Source organism: Mesoplodon mirus (genome assembly GCF_964341445.2).
Source record: "Mesoplodon mirus genome assembly, chromosome: 3".
In the NCBI taxonomy this organism is placed as follows: domain Eukaryota; kingdom Metazoa; phylum Chordata; class Mammalia; order Artiodactyla; family Ziphiidae; genus Mesoplodon; species Mesoplodon mirus.
Window position 1 is genome coordinate 63,759,000 of NC_138978.1, and position 22,562 is coordinate 63,781,561.

A 22,562-nucleotide genomic window follows, 5' to 3' on the forward strand; every position below is an offset into this window, starting at 1 on the left:
ATAAAGAGGAACAATAGACATGGTGTTAAAAAAATTAAATAAATCCCACCTATATTCGTTCCCATCTATACACATCCATTAGGTATTTAAATAAGTCACCTAATCTTTGTGAATGCATGATTCTTCATCCATAAAATGAAAATAATATTGCCTAATATATCTTCCTCATAGGATTATTAAGAGAATTAAATTATTTTACACAGTGGCATAAAGAAGTGTAAGTTAACTTTCCTCTTATTAATACATGAATTTTATCTCGTTTATTAGATACTTATTAAGTGGCTGACATGATACTAAGTGTTTTACAACATGCTATCTAATAATCGGAACAGCCCTTTGAATTAGGCAAGAAATGAGAAAGTGACGTTCAAATATTAAAATGTCTGACTAAGATTACATAGCTAGTTAAGTGACAATACTGAGATTAGGTTATCCTTCCAACCCATGCTTTTAACTACTGTGCTTTAGTACCTCTCCATGTTTAGACTGAACTATAAGTTAAAGATATGCTCTAAGAACTTTTCCTAAAGTCTAAGGTCCATATATTAGTATATATGGTAAAGTTCCCCTGACAACCTATTTTTCCAAATGTGTTCTGACTTTCATAAGCAAATTAAGCAGCTATAAAAACCTCTACAAACATACAAAAATATTGCTCAGCATAGACTAGTTATATATGTTTAAATATTTACATTATAACATACAAATATTTATTTATAAATATATGTTTATTATTTACTTCCCATCTGCAAGAGCATTTATTGCAGCTATTATATTGATAAGATACTGAGATGTTCTTTCAGCACACTAATTCCTACCTCTTTGCTGTTCTCTTGGGTAGATAAATTTTACAAGTTTATACTAGCCAGCTCATCTCGACATGATTGTTGGTTCCTTTGTTGACGGACACCCTCTGCTTCTATTTGTTTCTAATAATTATAGATAACAGATATTCAGCACTTTGTGCCAATTACTTTACTTTCTTTATCTCCCTCCATCCTCTCTGCAACTCTCTGATGAAACCATTCATATAATAATCATATTTCAGAGTAGGAAACTAAGACATTGAACATTTAAATGACTTGCCTAGGGTTACCCAAACAGTAAATTATAACGTTGAAATTCCATTTTAATCCAATGGACTCTGCTCTGAACAATTTTAAGTTTAACTGTAAACAATATAATATGAGTTTTTTTTTTTAAACAAATAATGTGGTAGCATTTTCACCACAGCAGGGAATTCCATTTTCAGCAGAAGATAAAGAGATACACTACAGTCTTTTCTTTAAAATCATACTTTAATTTGCTTCTACTTCCATGTCTTGGTTTACACATAATTTCAGGAAATATCATCCTATGGCAGGCACCTGTGGAGATAAGGCATCAGGCATACTGGCTTGTAATGAGCCCAGATTGGTAACTGGGCAGAAAAAGCTAAAGGGAGAAAAGAAAAAGCCTTATACTCCTGTTGGTTGCAGATATCCAAAGTGACTACGAATGCTCAGGGGAAAAGTTGGGGATAGCTAAGCGTTAAGTTATTGACTTCTGTGACATTTTGTTAACCTCTAGTTAATAAGGACAACTCTAGGTGTTATGACCTTTCCAGAAAAGGTAATTGCTTTTCTCATTCAATTCATATGTAATGGTGCTCCTAAACTTCCTTGGGTTTTTATTAAGAAGGCAAAATCCTTCAGCAATAATTTTAGGACAGCACAGTTTCTGGTGAATCTTCACATAGAGAGAAGTGGCATGAGAAATGCCTTCACACCATCTTTCATACCCTCACTTTGCATTGGTAAATGAGTTGTTTGGTTTGGCTCTCCTCCTGCTGCTTCTCTGGACCTTGAAACCCTGTGGACATGGTGGTCTAGGTCAACAGAATCTAGGAAGGTGGAGGGTTTTTTTTTTCTTGATTATCTATCATCAAAAAGTTCAACTAAATCCTACCACAAAGTGTTCCTTATCCTTCTGTAATATACGAAGTACTTGGCAGGACTAGTACTTCATAGACATTTTTTTAAACGCTTAACAATAGTTTCAAAAATTGAGAGCAAGCAGTACTGCAGGGATATAGGAATGGCTTCATATAGCTGTTTTCCCTTCTAATTTTTGTAGGGCTTATTTCAATCATCCTTCAGTATCTGTGGGAGATTGGTTCCAGAAAATACCAAAATTGGTTGGTTCCCTGCAGATACCAAAATCCACAGGTGCTCAAGTCTCTTATATAAAATGGCGTAGTATTTACATATAACCTATGTACATCCACCTGTATACTTTAAGTCACCTCTAGATTATTTATAATACTTAATGAAATGCAAATGTTATGTTTATAGTTGCCAATGTGTAGCAAATTTAATTCAAGCAAATTTTGCTTTCTGGAACTTTCTGAGTTTTGTTTTTGTTTTTTTAATATTTTCTACCTGCGCTTTGTTGAATCTGTGGATGTGGAACTCGTGGATATGGAGGGCCAACTACATATTTAATTCATTTGTATCAACTGATTGAAGCATCCTCCACATCTTTTATTCCTCTGAATAAAATCCTAATTTATGGATTGGGTTTTGGCTTACTGATTTCCAGTAAGAAAAACTTGTGTTTTTCTGTCACATAGCCAACAGCACAGCTGTGACAGCAGATGAGCAGTTCTACAAGGGCAGTCAGCCAGGCTGGGTACCTCAGAGACTCCAGAGAGGACCCCAGGAAGGGTTGCTCACCTTGCCACCCTTTCAGGCAGATGTAGAGCTGCACTCTGTGCCAACAAGAAAGAGGTGCACAAAATTTGTTAGAGCTTCTTAATAGTTTGGGAATATCTATCAGTTTTGTGAATTCTCCTTAGGTATCTTTACATTGTACATGTTCAATCTTCTCAATCTTACAAAATGAAGGGAGTAAAGATGTCATTTTCTGTTTTCTTATATCTGCTGATTTCCCCTTTCTTTTGTAGCAGCATTATAATAACTAAATAATCCCAACTATTTTTATTGCTTTAGATTAGTAAACAGCCAAGGTATATCCTATGCTAAGTTGTTCTCAATTTTATATCTAATTTCCAATTATTACTATCATAAAATATTATTTAACACTCATACTTTATTTTTAAAATGTATGTATATTATATAACACTAATGTATAATATTAATAAGTTATTATTCTTACATGTGATTACCCATATGGTGTTTACACTGTGTATTTAATTAATTATTCTTAATCTTAAAACTATTATTTAGTATGTTTTATGTACTATTTTCTTAATTTTAGGTGTACAAGAATTTCCAGAAAACATAAAGTGCTGTAAGTGTTTAACAATTATTGAAGCCAGTGTCAATCCAATTTCTAAGTGAGTATGAGTGATTACATTTTATTTATCTTTATATTTCCATTGGATAATAATGTACCAAGATAAAGGAAACTCGCATAGTAAATGAATTTTAAATGCTGTATTTAAAATTCAGTTTAATAGAATGATGGGAAAGGAATAATCAAATCAGGATAGTTCAATAAAAAATGAGTAAAAGCATTGCTGAGTAACAATGAAGGCCTAATTGACACAAGATGGCATTACTTTGAAGGAAACCATGTCATCATTTTTTGTGGTTCTCAAGCAACATTCCATGGAAGAGCGCCAAAACTAAGAAAACAGTTATTAGTTATGGTCATGCTGGAAAATTAGCATCAAGGTTCTGATGAAAGTTCAAGAGAGTGCAAGTGTATAAGGCGCATGCAAATAGCTGTCATGTGATTCAAGGTGGAAAATGAATTAAGTATGATCAGAAAAAGGGAGTACTGTATTTAGGTACCAGATATCACAGGAAGAGCAAAAAGACAATTTTGTGAGGATAGCCTAATGGAAGACATGGATGGTAAAAATACTGTGATCAGAAATATGTTATTTGTGTGTCATGATCTGTTAGTAGAGAAATGCCAAGGGAAAGTGAAACCCAGCATGTGACCATGTTTCAAATTACGATATGCCATAGTGATAGGGTATATTGTGGAATCAAATAGGTCAAGAAACCATGAAGTGAATGGATTGGGTAAGCCCTGGACCTGAATGTTAAAGTCGCTTATCTATGGAAGTGGATGTAAAATCTAGAAAGTCTATTGAAAGTTGTAGTAATATTTGGAAGTGGATGAAATTAATCAGTGGTAATGAGATAATGAGTTGCAAAGTAAGACTGGCATTTTAATAATACAAAAACTGACAGGATTTGAGCAAAATCCCTCAGTCTTTTGTCCACATGAAGATGGGGAGACTGGGAGAAACTGAAGTTCATAGGAAAGGCATTGAATGAATCTAGTGTTTCCAGAAGAAGACAAAAGGAAGTTCATCAAAGGGAATTTAAAGGGAAAATTTTCACCAATAGGGTTGAGGAGAGGGAGTAGTGAGGATGGTTTCTCTATGGATCATGAGAAGAGGATGTAGGTGAAACTAGAAATGAAATAGAATGTAAAAGAACGAGGTAGAAGTTTAGATGAGGCTCTTTACAGTGAATGGTTTGTGAAATAATTTGAGGCCTTTCATAGAAAGTGTGGAACATCAAGGAATAAACTATGTTTGAATAAACCATATTCTACCTCAAATGTAGAATATGATGAGGGGAAAAAAAGGTGAAAAGTATTCTCCAAAATACTTAGACAAAAATGCAACTTTCTCATAAAAGAAATAAATATTGCTAACCTCACAACAGGACTATAGACATGTCCTTGACTTAAGTCATAATCCAGGGCAGATGATGAAATATTTTGATTTCTATCTCTTTCATTCTAATAGCTCATTGTACTTAGGAATCGTGGTCAGGTCTTTGAGCGTGGAAGTCAGATGATAAATTACATATTTAAAAAGCTTAAAATCTATAGTTTTATTGGCTATGCCTCTGAATTCCTTTCATATATTTAACTTTTTAAAAGATAAATGAATATAACTGGTTTCATCAAAAAGTGTCTAACACTAAAAGCAAGTTTGGGAATTCATTAAAAAATTACTCAAAAAAAAGTCAATTTAAATAGTATATCAATTTTAAAGTCAGGGTTGGGTTTTTTTAAGATATATTGGGTTGGCCAAAAAGTTCATTTGGGTTTTTCCCTAAGATGTATGCAAAAACCCAAATGAACTTTTTGGCCAACCCAATAATTCACATACAGTAAAATTCACTCTTTTAGGTGTACGGCTCAGTGAATTTTGACAAATGTATATAGTTATGGAATCACCATAATCATCAAGATATAGACTATTTCCTTTATCCCCAAAATTTCCCTCAGCCCAGTCATCCATTGATCTGATTTCTGTCCCCATGGTTTTGCCTTTTCCAAAATATCATATAAATGGTGTCATAATTTGTGTTTTTTTTTCTTAACACAGTGATTTTGAGATTGATTCCTGCCATTTCAAGAATTGGTACTACATTACCATTTATTTCTAGGTAGAATTCCATTGTATGAATATAACACAATTTGTTTATCTATTCCTCAGTTGATAGACTTTTAAGTTATTTCCAGTTTGGGGCTATTATGAATAAAGTGGGTATAAACCTTTCTGTACAGGTGTTTGTGTAAGCATCTGTTTTCACTTCTGTTGGGTAAACACCTAGGATTAGTTTCCTCTGTAGTATGGTACATGTATGCATAACCTTATAAGAAATTTCCAAACTGTTTTCCAAAATAACTATTTCACTGTGCATTCCAACCAGCAATCTGAGTTTCCATTGTTCCTCATTATTGTCAGAATTTGGTACTGTCAGTTTTTTTTTCTATTTTAGCCAGTCTAGTAGATATAGTATCTCATTGTCATATCTCACTGTAGTTTTAATTTATAGTTTAAATGTCAAATTAGCATCTTTCCTTGTATTTATTTACAATCTGTATTGCTTCTTTGTTAAAAGTTCAGATTTTTGGTTCATATTTATTGACTTGTATTTTTATTATTGAATTATAAGAATTCTTTATAAATTCTGGCTAAAAATCAGATATTTGTTTGCTCTTATGACTTATCTTTTCACTTCCTAAATAGTGACTTTCAAATATAAAAAGATTTTCATTTTCATGAAGCCCTATTTATAATTTTTTTATGGTTTATTCTTCTTGTCCCTGTCTAGCTCATTACTAAATTTATAGTTATAAAGATTTTCCCTTATGCTTTCCTCTGGAACTTTTGTGGTTTTGGTTTTACATTTAGGTCTATGATCCATTTAAAGTTGATTTTTGGAAATATATAATGTAAGGTGTGAAGGTTGTGGTTCTTTTTTTTATTTATTTATTGCATATAGATTTCTTTATAAAATTATCTGAGTACCTGTTTTGTAAATGAATTGATCATATGTGTTTGGATCCATTTCTGAATTCTCTATTTTTTATGTTAATCTATATGCCTCTCCTAACACCAGTTTTATACTATCTTAATTACTGTAACTTTGTAGTAATTCACACAGTCAGGGAATGTGAGTCCTTCAACTTTGTTCTTTATCAAAATTATTTGATAGGTTTATGTTAATAAACATTTTTTTATGTTAATCTATATGCCTCTCCTAACACCAGTTTTATACTATCTTAATTACTGTAACTTTGTAGTAATTCACACAGTCAGGGAATGTGAGTCCTTCAACTTTGTTCTTTATCAAAATTATTTGGGGTCTTCTATGCCCTTTGCTTTTCCATATAATTTTTATAATCAGCTTGCCAAAAAATATGGAATTTAGATAAGGATTTATTGAATCTGTAGATCAATTTGGGCAGAATTGACATGTCAAAAATATTGAGTATTCCTTTTTCTGAACATAATATATTTCTATACTTATTTGATCTTTTAAAAATTTTTATCAATGTTTTGTAGATTTAAGTTTACAAATATTGTACAAGTTTTGTTCATCTTATTTCAAGTACTTCATGCTTTGGGGACAATTACAAATAATTTTTCTATCATAGAAATATAATTGATTGTTGTATATTGACCTTATATCCTGCAACTTTATTAGATTCACTTATTAGTACTAGTAAATACTTTGTAGCTTTGTGGGGGAAAGGATATGATTTTCTGTGTAGACTATCATGTTACCTGTGAATAAAGACAGTTTTATTTCATCCTTTTCAATCTGTACTTCTTTTATTTATTTATTTAGCCTTATTGTCCTGGTTAGGACCTCCTGTATAATGTTGAATAGAAGAGGTAAAAACAGATATTATTGCCTTGTTCCCAATCTTAGGGAGAAAGCATTCAGACTTTCACCATTATATATGATTGTTACCTATTTTTTTAATACATTCCCTTTATCAGGCTGAGGGAATTTAAAATAATACATTTCTCACTTCCTTTTGAACTTTTACCAGAAGGGCTGTCAAAGTTTAGATTTCTACTTTCAAACTTTTCAAGAAAATGAAGGCTTTCTCTATGATGCTCTTCAACAGTCATGCAATCTCTGACCACTTCCTGGTTCCAAAGCCACTCCACATTTTTTAGGAATTTATTACAGCAGAATCCCAATACCAGATACCAAAATCTGTGTTAGTTTTATAATGCTGTGCAAGAAATTACCACATACTTTGTGGCTTAAAACAACACATATTTACTATCTCTAAGTTTCTGTGGCTCAGAAATCTGGACATGCTCTAGCTGGGTTCCCTGTTTGAGAGTTTCACCAGGCTACCATCAAGGGATCAGTCAAACTACAGTCTCATCAGGAGGCTCAACTGGAGAGAAATACATTTTCAAGCTCATTCAGGTTATTGGCAGAATTCATTTTCTCGCTGTTATAAACCTGTGAGCCCCAGTATTTTGCTGGTTGACAGATAGAGGCCACTTTTGCCTCCTAAAGGCTGATGCAGTTCCCAGCCAGGTGACTCTCTCCATAGACAGTTCACAACATATCATCTTGTTTCTTCAAGGCCAACAGCAGAGTAGAGTGAGTATCGTAGCAAGATGGAGTCACATAATGTAATATAGTTATGAGAATGACATCATATTCTATTTGCCACATTCCATTGATTAGAAGCAAGTAACAAGTCCTACCAATACTCAAGAAGAGAAGATTTTAGCAGGGCATGAACTTCTGAAAGCGAAGATTATGCGGTCTGCCTTAGAATCTGCCAAATCTTTTTTTTTTTTCAACTATACTTCAAGAAAATACATTTTTATTTATTTTATTATTCCTGATTTCCATAGTTTATATTTTTAATTTTTTTTTATTTTTTATTAGTTTCTGCATTATAACAAAGTGAATCAGTAATACATATACATCTGTTCCCACATCCCTTCCCTCATGCATCTCCCTCCCTCCCACCCTCCCCATCCCACACCTCCAGGCAGTCACAAAGCACCGAGCTGATCTCCCTGTGCTCTGTGGCTGCTTCCCACTATCTATCTACATTACGTTTGGTAGTGTATATATGTCCATGCCTCTCTTTCGTTTTGTCAGAGCTTACCCTTCCCCCTCCCAATATCCTCAAGTCCATTCTCAAGTAGGTCTGTGTCTTTATTCCTGTTTTACCCCTAGGTTCTTCATGACATTTTTTTTTCTTAAATTCCATATATATGTGTTAGTATACGGTATTTGTCTTTCTCTTTCTGACTAACTTCACTCTGTATGACACACTCTAGGTCTATCCACCTGATTACAAATAGCTCAGTTTCCTTTCTTTTTATGGCTGAGTAATATTCCATTGTATATATGTGCCACATCTTCTTTATCCATTCATCTGATGATGGACACTTAGGTTGTTTCCAGCTCCGGGCTATTGTGAATAGAGCTGCAATGAACATTTTGGTACATGTCTCTTTTTGAATTATGGTTTACTCAGGGTATATGCCTAGTAGTGGGATTGCTGGATCATATGGTAGTTCTATTTTTAGTTTTTTAAGGAACCTCCATACTGTTCTCCATAGTGGCTGTACCAATTCACATTCCCAAGAGCACTGCAAGAGTGTTCCCTGTTCTCCACACCCTCTCCAGCATTTATTGTTTCTAGATTTCTTGTTGATGGCCATTCTGACTGGTGTGAGATGATATCTCATTGTAGTTTTGATTTGCATTTCTCTAATGATTAATGATGTTGAGCATTCTTTCATGTGTTTGTTGGAAGTCTGTATATCTTCTTTGGAGAAATGCCTATTTAAGTCTTCTGCCCACTTTTGGATTGGGTTGTTTGTTTTTTTGCTATTGAGCTGCATGAGCTGTTTATAAATTTTGGAGATTAATCCTTTGTCAGTTGCTTCATTTGCAAATATTTTCTCCCATTCTGAGGGTTGTCTTTTGGTCTTGTTTATGGTTTCCTTTGCTGTGCAAAAGCTTTGAAGTTTCATTAGGTTCCATGTGTTTATCTTTGTTTTTATTTCCATTTCTCTAGGAGGTGGGTCCAAAAGGATCTTGCTGTGATTTATGTCATAGAGTGTTCTGCCTATGTTTTCCTCTAAGAGTTTGATAGTTTCTGGCCTTATATTTAGGTCTTTAATCCATTTTGAACTTATTTTTGTGTATGGTGTTAGGGAATGATCTAATCTCATACTTTTACATGTCCCTGTCCAGTTTTCCCAGCACCACTTATTGAAGAGGCTGTCCTTTCTCCACTGTACATTCCTGCCTCCTTTATCAAAGATAAGTTGACCATATGTGCATGGGTTTATCTCTGGGCTTTCTATCCTGTTCCATTGATCTATCTTTCTGTTTTTGTGCCAGTACCACACTGTCTTGATTTCTGTAGCTTTGTAGTATAGTCTGAAGTCAGGGAGCCTGCTCCCTCCAGCTCCGTTTTTCGTTCTCAAGATTGTTTTGGCTATTCGGGGCCTTTTGTTTTTCCAAACAAATTTTGAAATTTTTTGCTCTAGTTCTGTGAAAAATGCCAGTGGTAGTTTGATAGGGATTGCATTGAATCTGTAGATTGCTTTGGGTAGTAGAGTCATTTTCACAATATTGATTCTTCGAATCCAGGAGCATGGTATATCTCTCCATCTATTTGTATCATCTTTAATTTCTTTCATCAGTGTCTTATAATTTTCTGCATATAGGTCTTTGTCTCCTTAGGTAGGTTTATTCCTAGATATTTTATTCTTTTTGTTGCAATGGTAAATGGGAGTGTTTTCTTGATTTCATTTTCAGATTTTTCGTCATTAGTGTACAGGAATGCCAGAGATTTCTGTGCATTAATTTTGTATCCTGCTACTTTACCAAATTCATTGATTAGCTCTAGTAGTTTTCTGGTAGCATCTTTAGGATTCTCTATGTATAGTATCATGTCATCTGCAAACAGTGACAGCTCTACTTCTTCTTTTCCAATTTGGATTCCATTTATTTCCTTTTCTTCTCTGATTGCTGTGGCTAAAACTTCCAAAACTAGGTTGAATAAGAGTGGTGAGAGTGGGCAGCCTTGTCTTGTTCCTGATCTTAGTGGAAGTGGTTTCACTTTTTCACCATTGAGGACAAGGTTGGCTGTGGGTTTGTCATATATGGCCTTTATTATGTTGAGGAAAGTTCCCTCTATGCCTACTTTCTGCAGGGTTTTTATCATAAATAGGTGTTGAATTTTGTCAAAAGCTTTCTCTGCATCTATTGAGATGATCATATGGTTTTTCTCCTAAAACTTTTTAATATGGTGTATCACATTGATTGATTTGCATATATTGAAGAATCCTTGCATTCCTGGGATAAAGCCCACTTGATCATGGTGTATGATCCTTTTCATGTGCTGTTGGATTCTGTTTGCTAGTATTTTGTTGAGGATTTTTGCATCTATGTTCATCAGTGATATTGGCCTGTAGTTTTCTTTCTTTGTGACATCCTTGCCTGCTTTTGGTATCAAGGTGATGGTGGCCTCGTAGAATGAGTTTGGGTGTGTTCCTTCCTCTGATATTGTTTGGAAGAGTTTGAGAAGGATGGGTGTTAGCTCTTCTCTAAATGTTTAATAGAATTCGGCTGTGAAGCCATCTGGTCCTGTGCTTTTGTTTGTTGGAAGATTTTTAATCACAGTTTCAATTTCAGTACTTGTGATTGGTCTGTTCATATTTTCTATTTCTTCCTGATTCAGTCTTGGCAGGTTGTGCATTTCTAAGAATTTGTCCATTTCTTCCAGGTTGTCCATTTTATTGGCATAGAGTTGCTTGTAGTAATCTCTCATGATCTTTTGTATTTCTGCAGTGGCAGTTGTTACTTCTCCTTTTTCATTTCTAATTCTATTGATTTGAGTCTTCTCCCTTTTTTTCTTGATGAGTCTGGCTAATGGTTTGTCTATTTTGTTTATCTTCTCAAAGAACCAGCTTTTAGTTTTATTGATCTTTGTTATCGTTTCCTTCATTTCTTTTTCATTTATTTCTGATCTGATCTTTATGATTTCTTTCCTTCTGCTAACTTTGGGGGTTTTTTGTTCTTCTTTCTCTAATTGCTTTAGGTGCATGGTCAGGTTGTTTGCTCGAGATGTTTTCTGTTTCTTAAGGTGGGATTGTATTGCTATAAACTTCCCCCTTAGAACTGCTTTTGCTGCGTCCCATAGGTTTTGGGTCGTCGTGTCTCCATTGTCATTTGTTTCTACGTATTTTTTTATTTCCTCTTTGATTTCTTCAGTGATCACTTCGTTATTGAGTAGTGTATTGTTTAGCCTCCATGTGTTTGTATTTTTTACAGCTCTTTTCCTGTAATTGATGTCTAGTCTCATAGCATTGTGGTCAGAAAAGATACTTGATACAATTTCAATTTTCTTAAATTTACCAAGGCTTGATTTGTGACCCAAGATATGATCTATCCTGGAGAATGTTCCATGAGCACTTGAGAAAAATGTGTATTCTGTTGTTTTTGGATGGAATGTCCTATAAATATCAATTAAGTCCATCTTGTTTAATGTATCATTTAAAGCTTGTGTTTCCTTATTTATTTTCATTTTGGATGATCTGTCCATTGGTGAAAGTGGGGTGTTAAAGTCCCCTACTATGAGTGTGTTACTGTCAATTTCCCCTTTTATGGCTGTTAGTATTTGCCTTATGTATTGAGGTGCTCCTATGTTGGGTGCATAAATATTTACAATTGTTATATCTTCTTCTTGGTTCGATCCCTTTATCATTATGTAGTGTCCTTCTTTGTCTCTTCTAATAGTCTTTATTTTAAAGTCTATTTTGTCTGATATAAGAATTGCTACTCCGGCTTTCTTTTGATTTCCATTTGCATGGAATATCTTTTTCCATCCCCTTACTTTCAATCTGTATGTGTCTCTAGGTCTGAAGTGGGTCTCTTGTAGACAGCATATATATGGGTCTTGTTTTTGTATCCATTCAGCCAGTCTGTGTCTTTTGGTGGGAGCATTTAATCCATTTACATTTAAGGTAATTATTGATATGTATGTTCCTATTCCCATTTCCTTAATTGTTTTGGGTTCGTTATTGTAGGTCTTTTAATTCTGTTGTGTTTCTTGCCTAGAGAAGTTCCTTTAGCATTTGTTGTAAAGCTGGTTTGGTGGTGCTGAACTCTCTTAGCTTTTGCTTGTCTGTAAACGTTTTAATTTCTCCATCAAATCTGAATGAGATCCTTGCTGGGTAGAGTAATCTTGGGTGCAGGTTTCTCTCCTTCATCACTTTAATTATTTCCTGCCACTCCCTTCTGGCTTGTAGAGTTTCTGCTGAGAGATCAGCTGTTAACCTGATGGGGATTCCCTTGTGTGTTATTTGTTGTTTTTCCCTTTCTGCTTTTAATATGATTTCTTTGTGTTTAATTTTTGACAGTTTGATTAATATGTGTCTTGGTGTATTTCTCCTTGGATTTATTATGTATGGGACTCTCTGTGCCTCCTGGACTTGATTAACTATTTCCTTTCCCATATTAGGGAAGTTTTCAACTATAATCTCTTCAAATATTTTCTCAGTCCCTTTCTTTTTCTCTTCTTCTTCTGGAACCCCTATAATTCGAATGTTGGTGTGTTTAATGTTGTCCCAGAGGTCTCTGAGACTCTTCTGTTCTTTTCATTCCTTTTTCTTTATTCTGCGCTGCAGCTGTTATTTCCACTATTTTATCTTCCACCTCACTTATCCATTCTTCTGCCTCAGTTATTCTGCTATTGATCCCATCTAGAGTATTTTTCATTTCATCTATTGTGTTTATAATCAATGCTTGATTCATCTTTAGTTCTTTTAGGTCCTTGTTAACTGTTTCTTGCATTTTGTCTATTCTGTTTCCAAGATTTTGGATCTTGGAAATAGAATCTTGAATCATCTTTACAATCATTATTCTGAATTCTTTTTCAGGTAGACTGCCTATTACCTCTTCATTTGTTAGGTCTGGTAGGTTTTTATCTTGCTCCTTCACCTGCTGTGTGTTTTTCTGTCTTCTGATTTTCCTTATGTTACTGTGTTTTGGGTCTCCTTTTTGCAGGCTGCAGATTCGTAGTTCCTGTTGTTTTCGGTGTCTGTCCCCAGTGGCTAACATCGTTTCAGTAGCTTGTGTAGGCTTCCCGGTGGGGGGAACTAGTTCCTGTGTTCTGGTGGTTGAGGCTCGATCTTGTCTTTCTGGTGGACAGGTCCACGTCTGGTGGTGTGTTTTGGGGTGCCTGTGGCCTTATTATGTTTTTAGGCAGCCTCTCTGTTAATGGGTGGGGTTGTGTTCCTGTCTTGCTAGTTGCTTGGCATAAGGTGACCCACACTGTAGCTTGCTGGTCGTTGACTGAAGCTGGGTGCTTGTGTTGAGATGGAGATCTCTGGGAGACTTTCGCCGCTTGATATTATGTTGAGCTGGGAGTTCTCTTGTGGACCCGTGTCCTGAAGTTGGCTCTCCCACTTTAGAGGCACAGCACTGACTCCTGGCTGCAGCATGAAGAGCCTTTCATCTACCCAGCTCAGAATAAAAGGGAGAAAAAGTAGAAAGAAAGAATTAGTAGAAGAAAGAAAGAGAGAAAGAAAGAAGGAACGAAAGGAAAGAAGAAAGCAAGAAAGGAGGGAGGGAGGGAGGGAGGAAGGTAAGGTAGGAAAAAAGAAAGAGAGAAGATAAAGTAAAATAGAATAAAGTATGATAAAATATAGTAGCATTATTAAAATAAAAAAGTAATTAATTTAAAAAAAACGGAGGGCTTCCCTGGTGGCGCAGTGGTCGAGAGTCCGCCTGCCGATGGAGGGAACATGGGTTCGTGCCCCGGTCTGGGAGGATCCCACATGCTGCGGAGCGTCTGGGCCCGTGATCCATGGCCGCTGAGCCTACGCGTCCGGAGCCTGTGCTCCACAACAGGAGAGGCCACAACAATGAGAGGCCCGCATACAGAAAAAAAAAACAAAACAAAAAAAAAACGGATGGATAGAACCCTGGGACAAATGGTGGAAGCAAAGCTATACAGAGAAAATCTCACACAGAAGCATACACATACACATTCACAAAAAGAGAACAGGGGGAGAAAATCATAAATCTTGCTCTCAAAGTCCACCTCCTCAATTTGGGATGATTCGTTGTCTATTCATGTATTCCACAGATGCAAGGTACATCAAGTTGATTGTGGAGCTCTAATCCGCTGCTTCTGAGGCTGCACAGAGAGATTTCCCTGTCTCTTCTTTGTCCTCACAGCTCCCAGGTCTCAGCTTTGGATTTGGCCCCGCCTCTGTGTGTGGGTCGCCGGAGGGCGTCTGTTCTTCGCTCAGACAGGACGGGTTTAAAGAAGCCGCTGATTTGGGGGCTCTGGCTCACTCAGGCCGGGGGGGAGGGAGGGGCACGGAGTGCGGGGCGAGCCTGCAGCGGCAGCGGCCGGCATGACGTTGCACCAGCCCGAGGCACTCCGTGCGCTTTCCCGGGGAAACCTTCCCTGGATCCCGGGACCCCGGCAGTGGTGGGCTGCACAGGCTCCCCGGAAGTGGGGTGTGGACAGTGACTTGTGCTCACACACAGGCCTCGTGGCAGCGGCAGCAGCAGCAGCCCCAGCGTCCCACGCCCATCTCCAGGGTCCGTGCCTTTAGCCGCGGCTCGCGCCCGTCTCTGGAGCTCCTTTAAGCAGCGCTCTTAATCCCCTCTCCTCGCGCACCAGGAAACCAAGAGGGAAGAAAAAGTCTCTTGCCTCTTCGGCAGCTCCAGTCTTTCTCCCGGACTCCCTCCGGGCTAGCCGTGGTGCACTAACCCCTTCAGGCTCTCTTCCCGCCACCCTATATCCGGGCACAGCGCAGTCATGGCTGGGCCAGAGGTGCTCAAGGCGCGGGGGCTTAAGTAAACTCTTGTACACTGGAATATATGTTAAAAATAAATAGAACATATGATAGAAATACAAACAAAAAACTAGAAGCAGCTGTAATGTTCAATTAGATGGAGAATGATAAATAAATAGTGGTATATTCATACAGTGGAATACTGTGTTATGGTGATCAGTCCTCTACATCAAAATGAATGAATTTCATTTAACTAATCAGTGAATTATTTAATAATATGAATTATTAAAAGTCTCAGAAAAATATTCATGGTATGATTTGATTTATATAATGTTTAAATACATGCAAAGCCATGTGACATTTTTTTCTTTTTTTAGGGATTTAAATAGGTGTGGTAAAACTCCTTAAAAAGCAGAAAAGTAAACATCATTCAGGAATTTGTGGAGCAAATAGATGTAGTCAGGGAGGGACACCTAGAGGGTGTTAAAGGTACCGGTTCTATTTATTAAATTATACTGTGGGTACATATATACTCTTTTATTTTTTTTAACATCTTTATTGGAGTATAATTGCTTTAAAATGGTGTGCTACTTTCTGCTTTATAACAAAGTGAATCAGCTATACATATACATATATCCCCATATCTCCTCCCTCCTGCATCTCCCTCCCACACTCCCTCCCTATCCCACCCCTCTAGGTGGTCACAAAGCACCGAGCTGATCTCCCTGTGCTATGCGGCTGCTTTCCACTAGCTATCTATTTTACATTTGGTAGTATATATAAGTCCATGCCACTATCTCACTTCATCCCAGCTTACCCTTCCCCCTCCCTGTGTCCTCAAGTCCATTCTCTATCTTTATTCCTGTTCTACCCTAAGGTTCTTCAGAAACTTTTTTTTTTTTTTAGATTCCATATATATGTGTTAGCATACGGTATTTGTTTTTCTCTTTCTGACTTACTTCACTCTGTATGACAGACTTTAGGTCCATCCACCTCACTACAAATAACAATTTCATTTCTTTTTAAGGCTGAGTAATATTCCATTGTATATATGTGCCACATCTTCTTTATCCATTCATCTGTCAGTGGACACTTAGGTTGCTACCATGTCCTAGATATTGTAAATAGAGCTGCAATGAACATTGGGGTACATGTCTCTTTTTGAATTATGGTTTTCTCAGGGTATATGCCCAGTAGTGGGATTGCTGGGTCATATGGTAGTACTACTTTTAGTATTTTAAGGAACCTCCATACTATTCTCCATAGTGGCTGTATCAATTTATATTCCCACCAACAGTGCAAGAGGGTTCCCTTTTCTCCACACCCTCTCCAGCATTTGTTGTTTGTAGATTTTTTGATGATGGCCATTCTGACTGGTGTGAGGTGATACCTCACTGTAGTTTTGATTTGCAGTTCTCTAATGATTAGTGATGTTGAGCATCATTTCATGTGTTTGTTGGCAGTCTGTATATCTTCTGTGGGGAAATGTCTATTTAGATCTTCTGCCCATTCTTGGATTGGGTTGTTGTTTTTTTCTAATATTGAGCTATAGGAGCTGCCTGTATATTTGGGAAATTGATTCTTTGTCAGTTGCTTCATTTGCAAATATTTTCTCCCATTCTGAGGGTTGTCTTTTCATCTTGTTTATGGTTTCCTTTGCTGTGCAAAAGCTTTTAAGTTTCATTAGGTCCCATTTGTTTATTTTTGGTTTTATCTCCATTTCTCCAAGGGGTAGGTCAAAAAGGAACTTGCTGTGATTTTTGTATAGAGTGTTCTGCTATACTCTTTTATATACATAAAACATTTCATTACCAAAGATTGGTCAGAGGAAAGAGAGAAACCGTGCAATGAAACTCAGATATAGTGTTCCAGGAGTAGGGGGAAGAACAGGAAGAGTATATTAGGAGTCCAGAAGGAGAGAACAATCAGTGATGGCAACTGTTTCTAGGCAGTGTGGGTTACAAAATGAAATGAAGTTAATGGAATTAGGGCTTAAGAGCCTTTGGTGAGTGCAGTTTCAGGAATAGAGTTAGGGTAGATGCCAGAAAGCAATAGCTTGCGGAGTAAAGTAAAAAATAGTTAGTAGAGGCAGCTCTTTAAATAATTTTGTCAGTAAATTCAAGGAAGGAGATAGGTTGGAATTTTAGGGGAAGGCAGATATGAACAGTATTTAGAAGTATTTTGTGAAAGAACATGGTCTTGTCTAAAGCCTAGATAAAGACATTTAAATTTTTAAGTTGGAATTTAATTATTTAAAAAAAATTATCCTTTTAAGAAAAATCCTGGAGTTAAATCTTTTTGGTAAAACTGATTTAAACATTTCAAATAATTGTTTTATCTAACTAGTAAGATTTTCCCGTAGGATATTTTCTCAACTCTTTTAATGCTTCTTAAAATCTTTAGGATTCGGTTTAATTACTGTGACAATGTTCTTGTTCAATGCACATGAATTGGATCAATTTGAATTATAATGTACATGTATGTTGGGCCTGCATTAAAGAAATTATCAGTTAAAGGGACAAAATACTCCTTCCCTCTTCATGTTGGGCAGCTTTAGTCATCATTGTCACAAACTGTAGACAAATTTTAATTATTACCTGAATGAGTAGATAGCATTGCCTGACTATATATGTGAATATGCTATTGAGAAAATACATTAAATTTAAAATTACAAAACATGTCATACAACTTGAAATTTCCATAAAAATATCTCACTGGTGTGCATAAGGTTAGGGCAACAGTAATAAATGTTGTCTCTGTCTTTGGCAATGACAAATCTCAGCATAGGAAAGCAGTGCGGAGGTGGGTGAATGCCAATTTATTTAAATAACAGGCAAAATTTTCAAGCTGTAACAACATGCTCAGTAAATTCTTCCATTACTGTGATACCAAAGGAGATTTGAAAATGTATTACACTTCTATTTTTTCTCCTTAGAGATATATATTTTTGTTCTGTTTCTATGGCAACATCTATGCAATGACTAAACCTTTAACTCCTTTCTAGACTCCCTGATGGCTTCACACAGCTTCTAAACCTGACCCAGCTCTACCTGAATGATGCCTTTCTTGAATTTCTTCCAGCCAATTTTGGAAGGTAAGAATAAGAAGTTTAAATGATACAATTTTCTTTCACTTTAGGTAAGTACTGTACCAGCACCAGTAGGTGAGGCTTCAAAAGTGACCATTGGAATTAAAGACACCCTCATTCTTGTCCAGTAAATGAGACCATGTCAATTAATGAAACATTTTGCAAAAAATAAAGTTAGGTCTTTACATGTCATTAATAATCAAATTCCAGATGAATTAAAGAGTTAAATATAAAAAAAAATAAAATCAGAAATGATCTGGAAAACAATGCACATGAATATTTTTGACTCTTGAGTTGGAAAATGCCTTTATAGCATAGAAACAAAAGAAAATATCATAAATGGATAGATTTGAATTCATAAAATGCTTTTAAAATAAAATAATATTAGAAAAAAAATTTTTAATTAAGGTAAAACAATAAATAGGAAAATATTTCCACTGAATATGGAAAGTAAATCATATCCTTAACTTATAAAGAATTCTTACAAATGCGTATGAAGTTAAAGTTCTCATTAGAAAAAAATGGGTAAATGACACATACTGGCAGTTCATAATAAATGTACAAATTGGCAACACAAAAAATGTTTATCATCATAAATAATAAAAATAGTACAAGTTAATATGACAACAAAGGGTCTTTGTGCTCTAGCGTGTTATAAAAAGTGTAAATTTATTTATAGACTATGAGAAGAGAGATAACCTCACACTGCTGATGAAACTGTAGAATGTTATATACTCCTTGCAGGGCAGTGAGCTTTAAAAGATTTGAAAATATTTACAACCACTGCCTTTGTAATTCATTCCTAGAAATGTATCATATCATCATGTATCACACTAGGATTTATGGACAAGGATGTTTATCATTATTTACAATATGAAAAATATGGAAGCACACATCCATCTAGGAGATTGGTTGAATATATTATGGTACATCCATATGACAATACCATGTAGCAATTTATAATTTTGCCTAGAGGAATATCTTTTAATTCCTATGATGTTATGTTCAAAACATATCATAGCTATATATAAACTGTTTTCCATACTAATATGAATGTACATGAAATAAAAGACTATTTCCTTGGAAGTGAAATTATGGATGATTTTTATTTTCATCTTTATATTTTCAATGTTTTCTAGATGTTCTAGAGTGAATTTTTTTCTTTCAGTTTTATTGAGGTATAATTGACACATAGCACTATATGAGTTTAAGGTATATAACATAGTAATGACAAATTTATTACAAAATGATTGGGACAATAAATTTAGTTAACATCCATTACCTCATATAATTACAAAGAAAAAGTTTTTTGCCTTGTGATGAGAATTTTTAGAATTTACTCTCTTAGGAGCTTTCAAATATACCATGTGCCATACAGCAGTGTTAACTATAATAATACTGTTGTGCATTACATCCCCAGTACTTATTTATCTTATAACTGTAAAGTTGTATCTTTTGACTACCTTCACCCAGTTCCCCCACCCCACCCCCACCTCTAGTAACCACAAAACTGATCTCTTTTTCTATGAGGTTTTTTTTTTCTTTTTAGATTTCACATGTAAGTGATATCATGCAGTATTCATCTTTCTCTGCCCAACTTGTTTCACTCAGCATAATGCCCTGAAGGTCCATCCATGTTGTTGCAAATGGCAGGATTTTCTTCTTTTTTATGACTATATATATATATATAGATAGATAGATAGATAGATATACACACACATATACACACACATGCATACATGTATATTCACACATTTTCTTTATCCATTTATCTGTCAATGGAAAGTTTGTTTCCATGTCTTGGCTATTTTAAATATAAAAGATATATCTTGAAAGTTAAGACATTTTAAATTTATTGTTAACTGCATTTTTCTAAATGATCATCTTTAAAATTGTTCAAATAACTGACTGAGTATAACTCGGCACCAATCTGTTGGCAGAAGCTAATATATGACATTAAGAAGAACCCAGTGGAATAATGAAGTCCCTTAACAGGTAGTAGCCTCCATTTGCACACAGAAATCACCTCGAAAGTTTTTTCCAAACTCCCTTACTTTTGTACATCATGATTTCACAATACCTATGAATACCATACACTTGGGCAGTTCTGAAAATTCACAGATATTCAAAAGAGCATTTGCCTCATTTCTAAATGAATTGATACTTCACCATTTGTCCACATAAAGTAGATTTTCCTTCTTGTACTAATGACAACACTACAAATATACCTTTGGTTTATTAAATCAGGAAATGTTTATCTCCCTAAGACACACTTTTTTGTCTTGCATTTTGTCAGTTCTTTTTTACTAGTCCTAATATAGGGGAAGAAATTTGGGCAAACAGATAACATAATTCCAAAATCCAAACCACTTAGGAATTAGAATTCAATTTTATGTGAATTGTCTGCCAAAAAAATGCTCTATTTTATTATTGTAATCTAAAAAGCTCTATAACTTTCAGCTGGATAATTTAACAAAAGAATGTTTTAAGATACTTTCTAAAACCTGAGATTTAGTGTTCCTAAAGGCCAAACTAAGTCATAAAATATTATTACAATAGTACAAATATAAGAAGATTTGAGATATATAAATGTTTAAGAAACTTCTTTAACTAGTGATATACCCATGCTATGAAGAACTAAATCACTTTATTTCAAATAAAGGTTGAGTTATAAGATTAAAACTAAATTGGAAATTTGGTAGAACTCAAAACAAAAAGGAAAGGAGAAGAGAACTAGTTGAATATCTAAAAGCACAGTAAATATGGGACCTTGTAGGTGAATTGTATAGTTCAAATAGTGAAATATTCCCACATCACTAAGGATTTGGATAATTCAATTAACATTTGTCCTAAAGTAGCCTCAACTGAGTACATTTTAAAGCTCAGTATAGGCATTAATAACAATAGCATGTCCCAGATTGCAAACACTAACAAATACTTAAATGTGAAATGCATTTCTAATTACAAATGTTATGCAAGCAACAGAAACTGTGAACACTTCTCATCCCCTTCACAAGATTATCCCAACTCCAGTACTATCATAGGCTAGATGATACTATAAATTTTTAAATGTGCATCCACTTGAAATGTTCAGATGTTAATCTCAGAGTCAATTAAATGTGGTATATTATACAGCACTTTTCCCATTTTTCAATTAAAGAATAGTAATAACCTAAAACATACTAAAACTTATGGTGTGCCAGGCATTATGCTTTACATGTGTGCCATCATTTAATATTCAAAACCCTATAAATTTTGTACTATTATCACATGCTCATTATAGATGAGGAAACTGGAGTTATGAGGAGTTAATTACTTTGCCCAGTGTCACACAGCAAAAAACAGATAGGATATGAAAGAGTCTGAATTTTACCCAGATCTGTCTGATCACAAAGCTCAAGCTTTTAACCACTATGCTATATTATTTGCATTACAACTTCATTTATTGTCTCTTGAGGGGAAGTATCACCATGTTTCAGTGAATGCAGCATCTAGTATTTAGTAGATATTCAATAATCTGTTGAATGCATACAATCAAACAACAGTGAATATAATTTTATAAAACATGGGAGATTTAGATGACTTGGTCTCAATGATATCTTTGAAAAAACTTTATTTTTAAGAAAGGGATATTTGTTATTCTCCAATGTTGATTCAACCCTACTCATAACCAATTTGCATAATTCTTAAAAACCTGTAACCGTGGTATGTAATGTTTGAACATAGTTGTTTGGATAATAAAGTAACAGTTTACTTTACCATAAGAATATTGTTTTATAGAGAAATATTAAGAAGCAATTTTTAAATTTATTTCTACAGACTTGCCAAATTGCGGATATTGGAGTTAAGAGAAAATCACTTGAAAACTCTACCAAAGTAAGTGGCTGAGTATTTTCTAAATTTGAATTGTGACTTTTTATTAGTAGGAAAAAGACAGCTATTTTTACCTTGGCTATGCTTTGTCATTATGATTGAGTTAATTTTTCTACAATTTTTTTCTAGAGGCTAAAATGTACAGTATTATAAGGGATTCATATTAAGAATGTATCTGCTTTATAAAACTGTGTAATTACAAGTAAAGGTGGGAAGAGACCATTTAAGATTCTTCTCATAGCTGAACATACACACCAGGAAGTTACTGCATTGAAACTTAAGAAACTGACATTTTTATAGCCCCCAAATCATCAACAGCTTCAAAAGGTTCAACCTAATAGAATGCTTAACATTTCAAGTTAATTTATGGTTTGAGATAATTTTCAGTTTTTAAATCAAAAATATACAAAAATATTTCATAAAAATGATTAAAATGTTTCCAGAGATCCTAAAATGATTTGGCAGAAAATTTATATTTATACATTCTTTCAAACTGTACCTTTTTAATAGTCTGTTTAAAAT

The 22,562-nt window shown here is 34.9% G+C and overlaps 1 protein-coding gene across 2 annotated transcripts in view; it reads left to right on the plus strand.

The window, feature by feature from the left end:
- Positions 1-22,562, plus strand: part of LRRC7 (leucine rich repeat containing 7) — a gene marked incomplete at its 3' end in the record, with an annotated part of 502,056 nt that overhangs the window by 233,458 nt on the left and 246,036 nt on the right. For both annotated transcript variants that reach the window (XM_082614056.1, XM_082614055.1), the window contains exons 5-7: positions 3,259-3,337; positions 18,084-18,173; positions 21,987-22,043. In XM_082614056.1, coding sequence (XP_082470182.1) covers positions 3,259-3,337; positions 18,084-18,173; positions 21,987-22,043 — 226 coding nt within the window. The remainder of the gene's footprint in view (positions 1-3,258; positions 3,338-18,083; positions 18,174-21,986; positions 22,044-22,562) is intronic.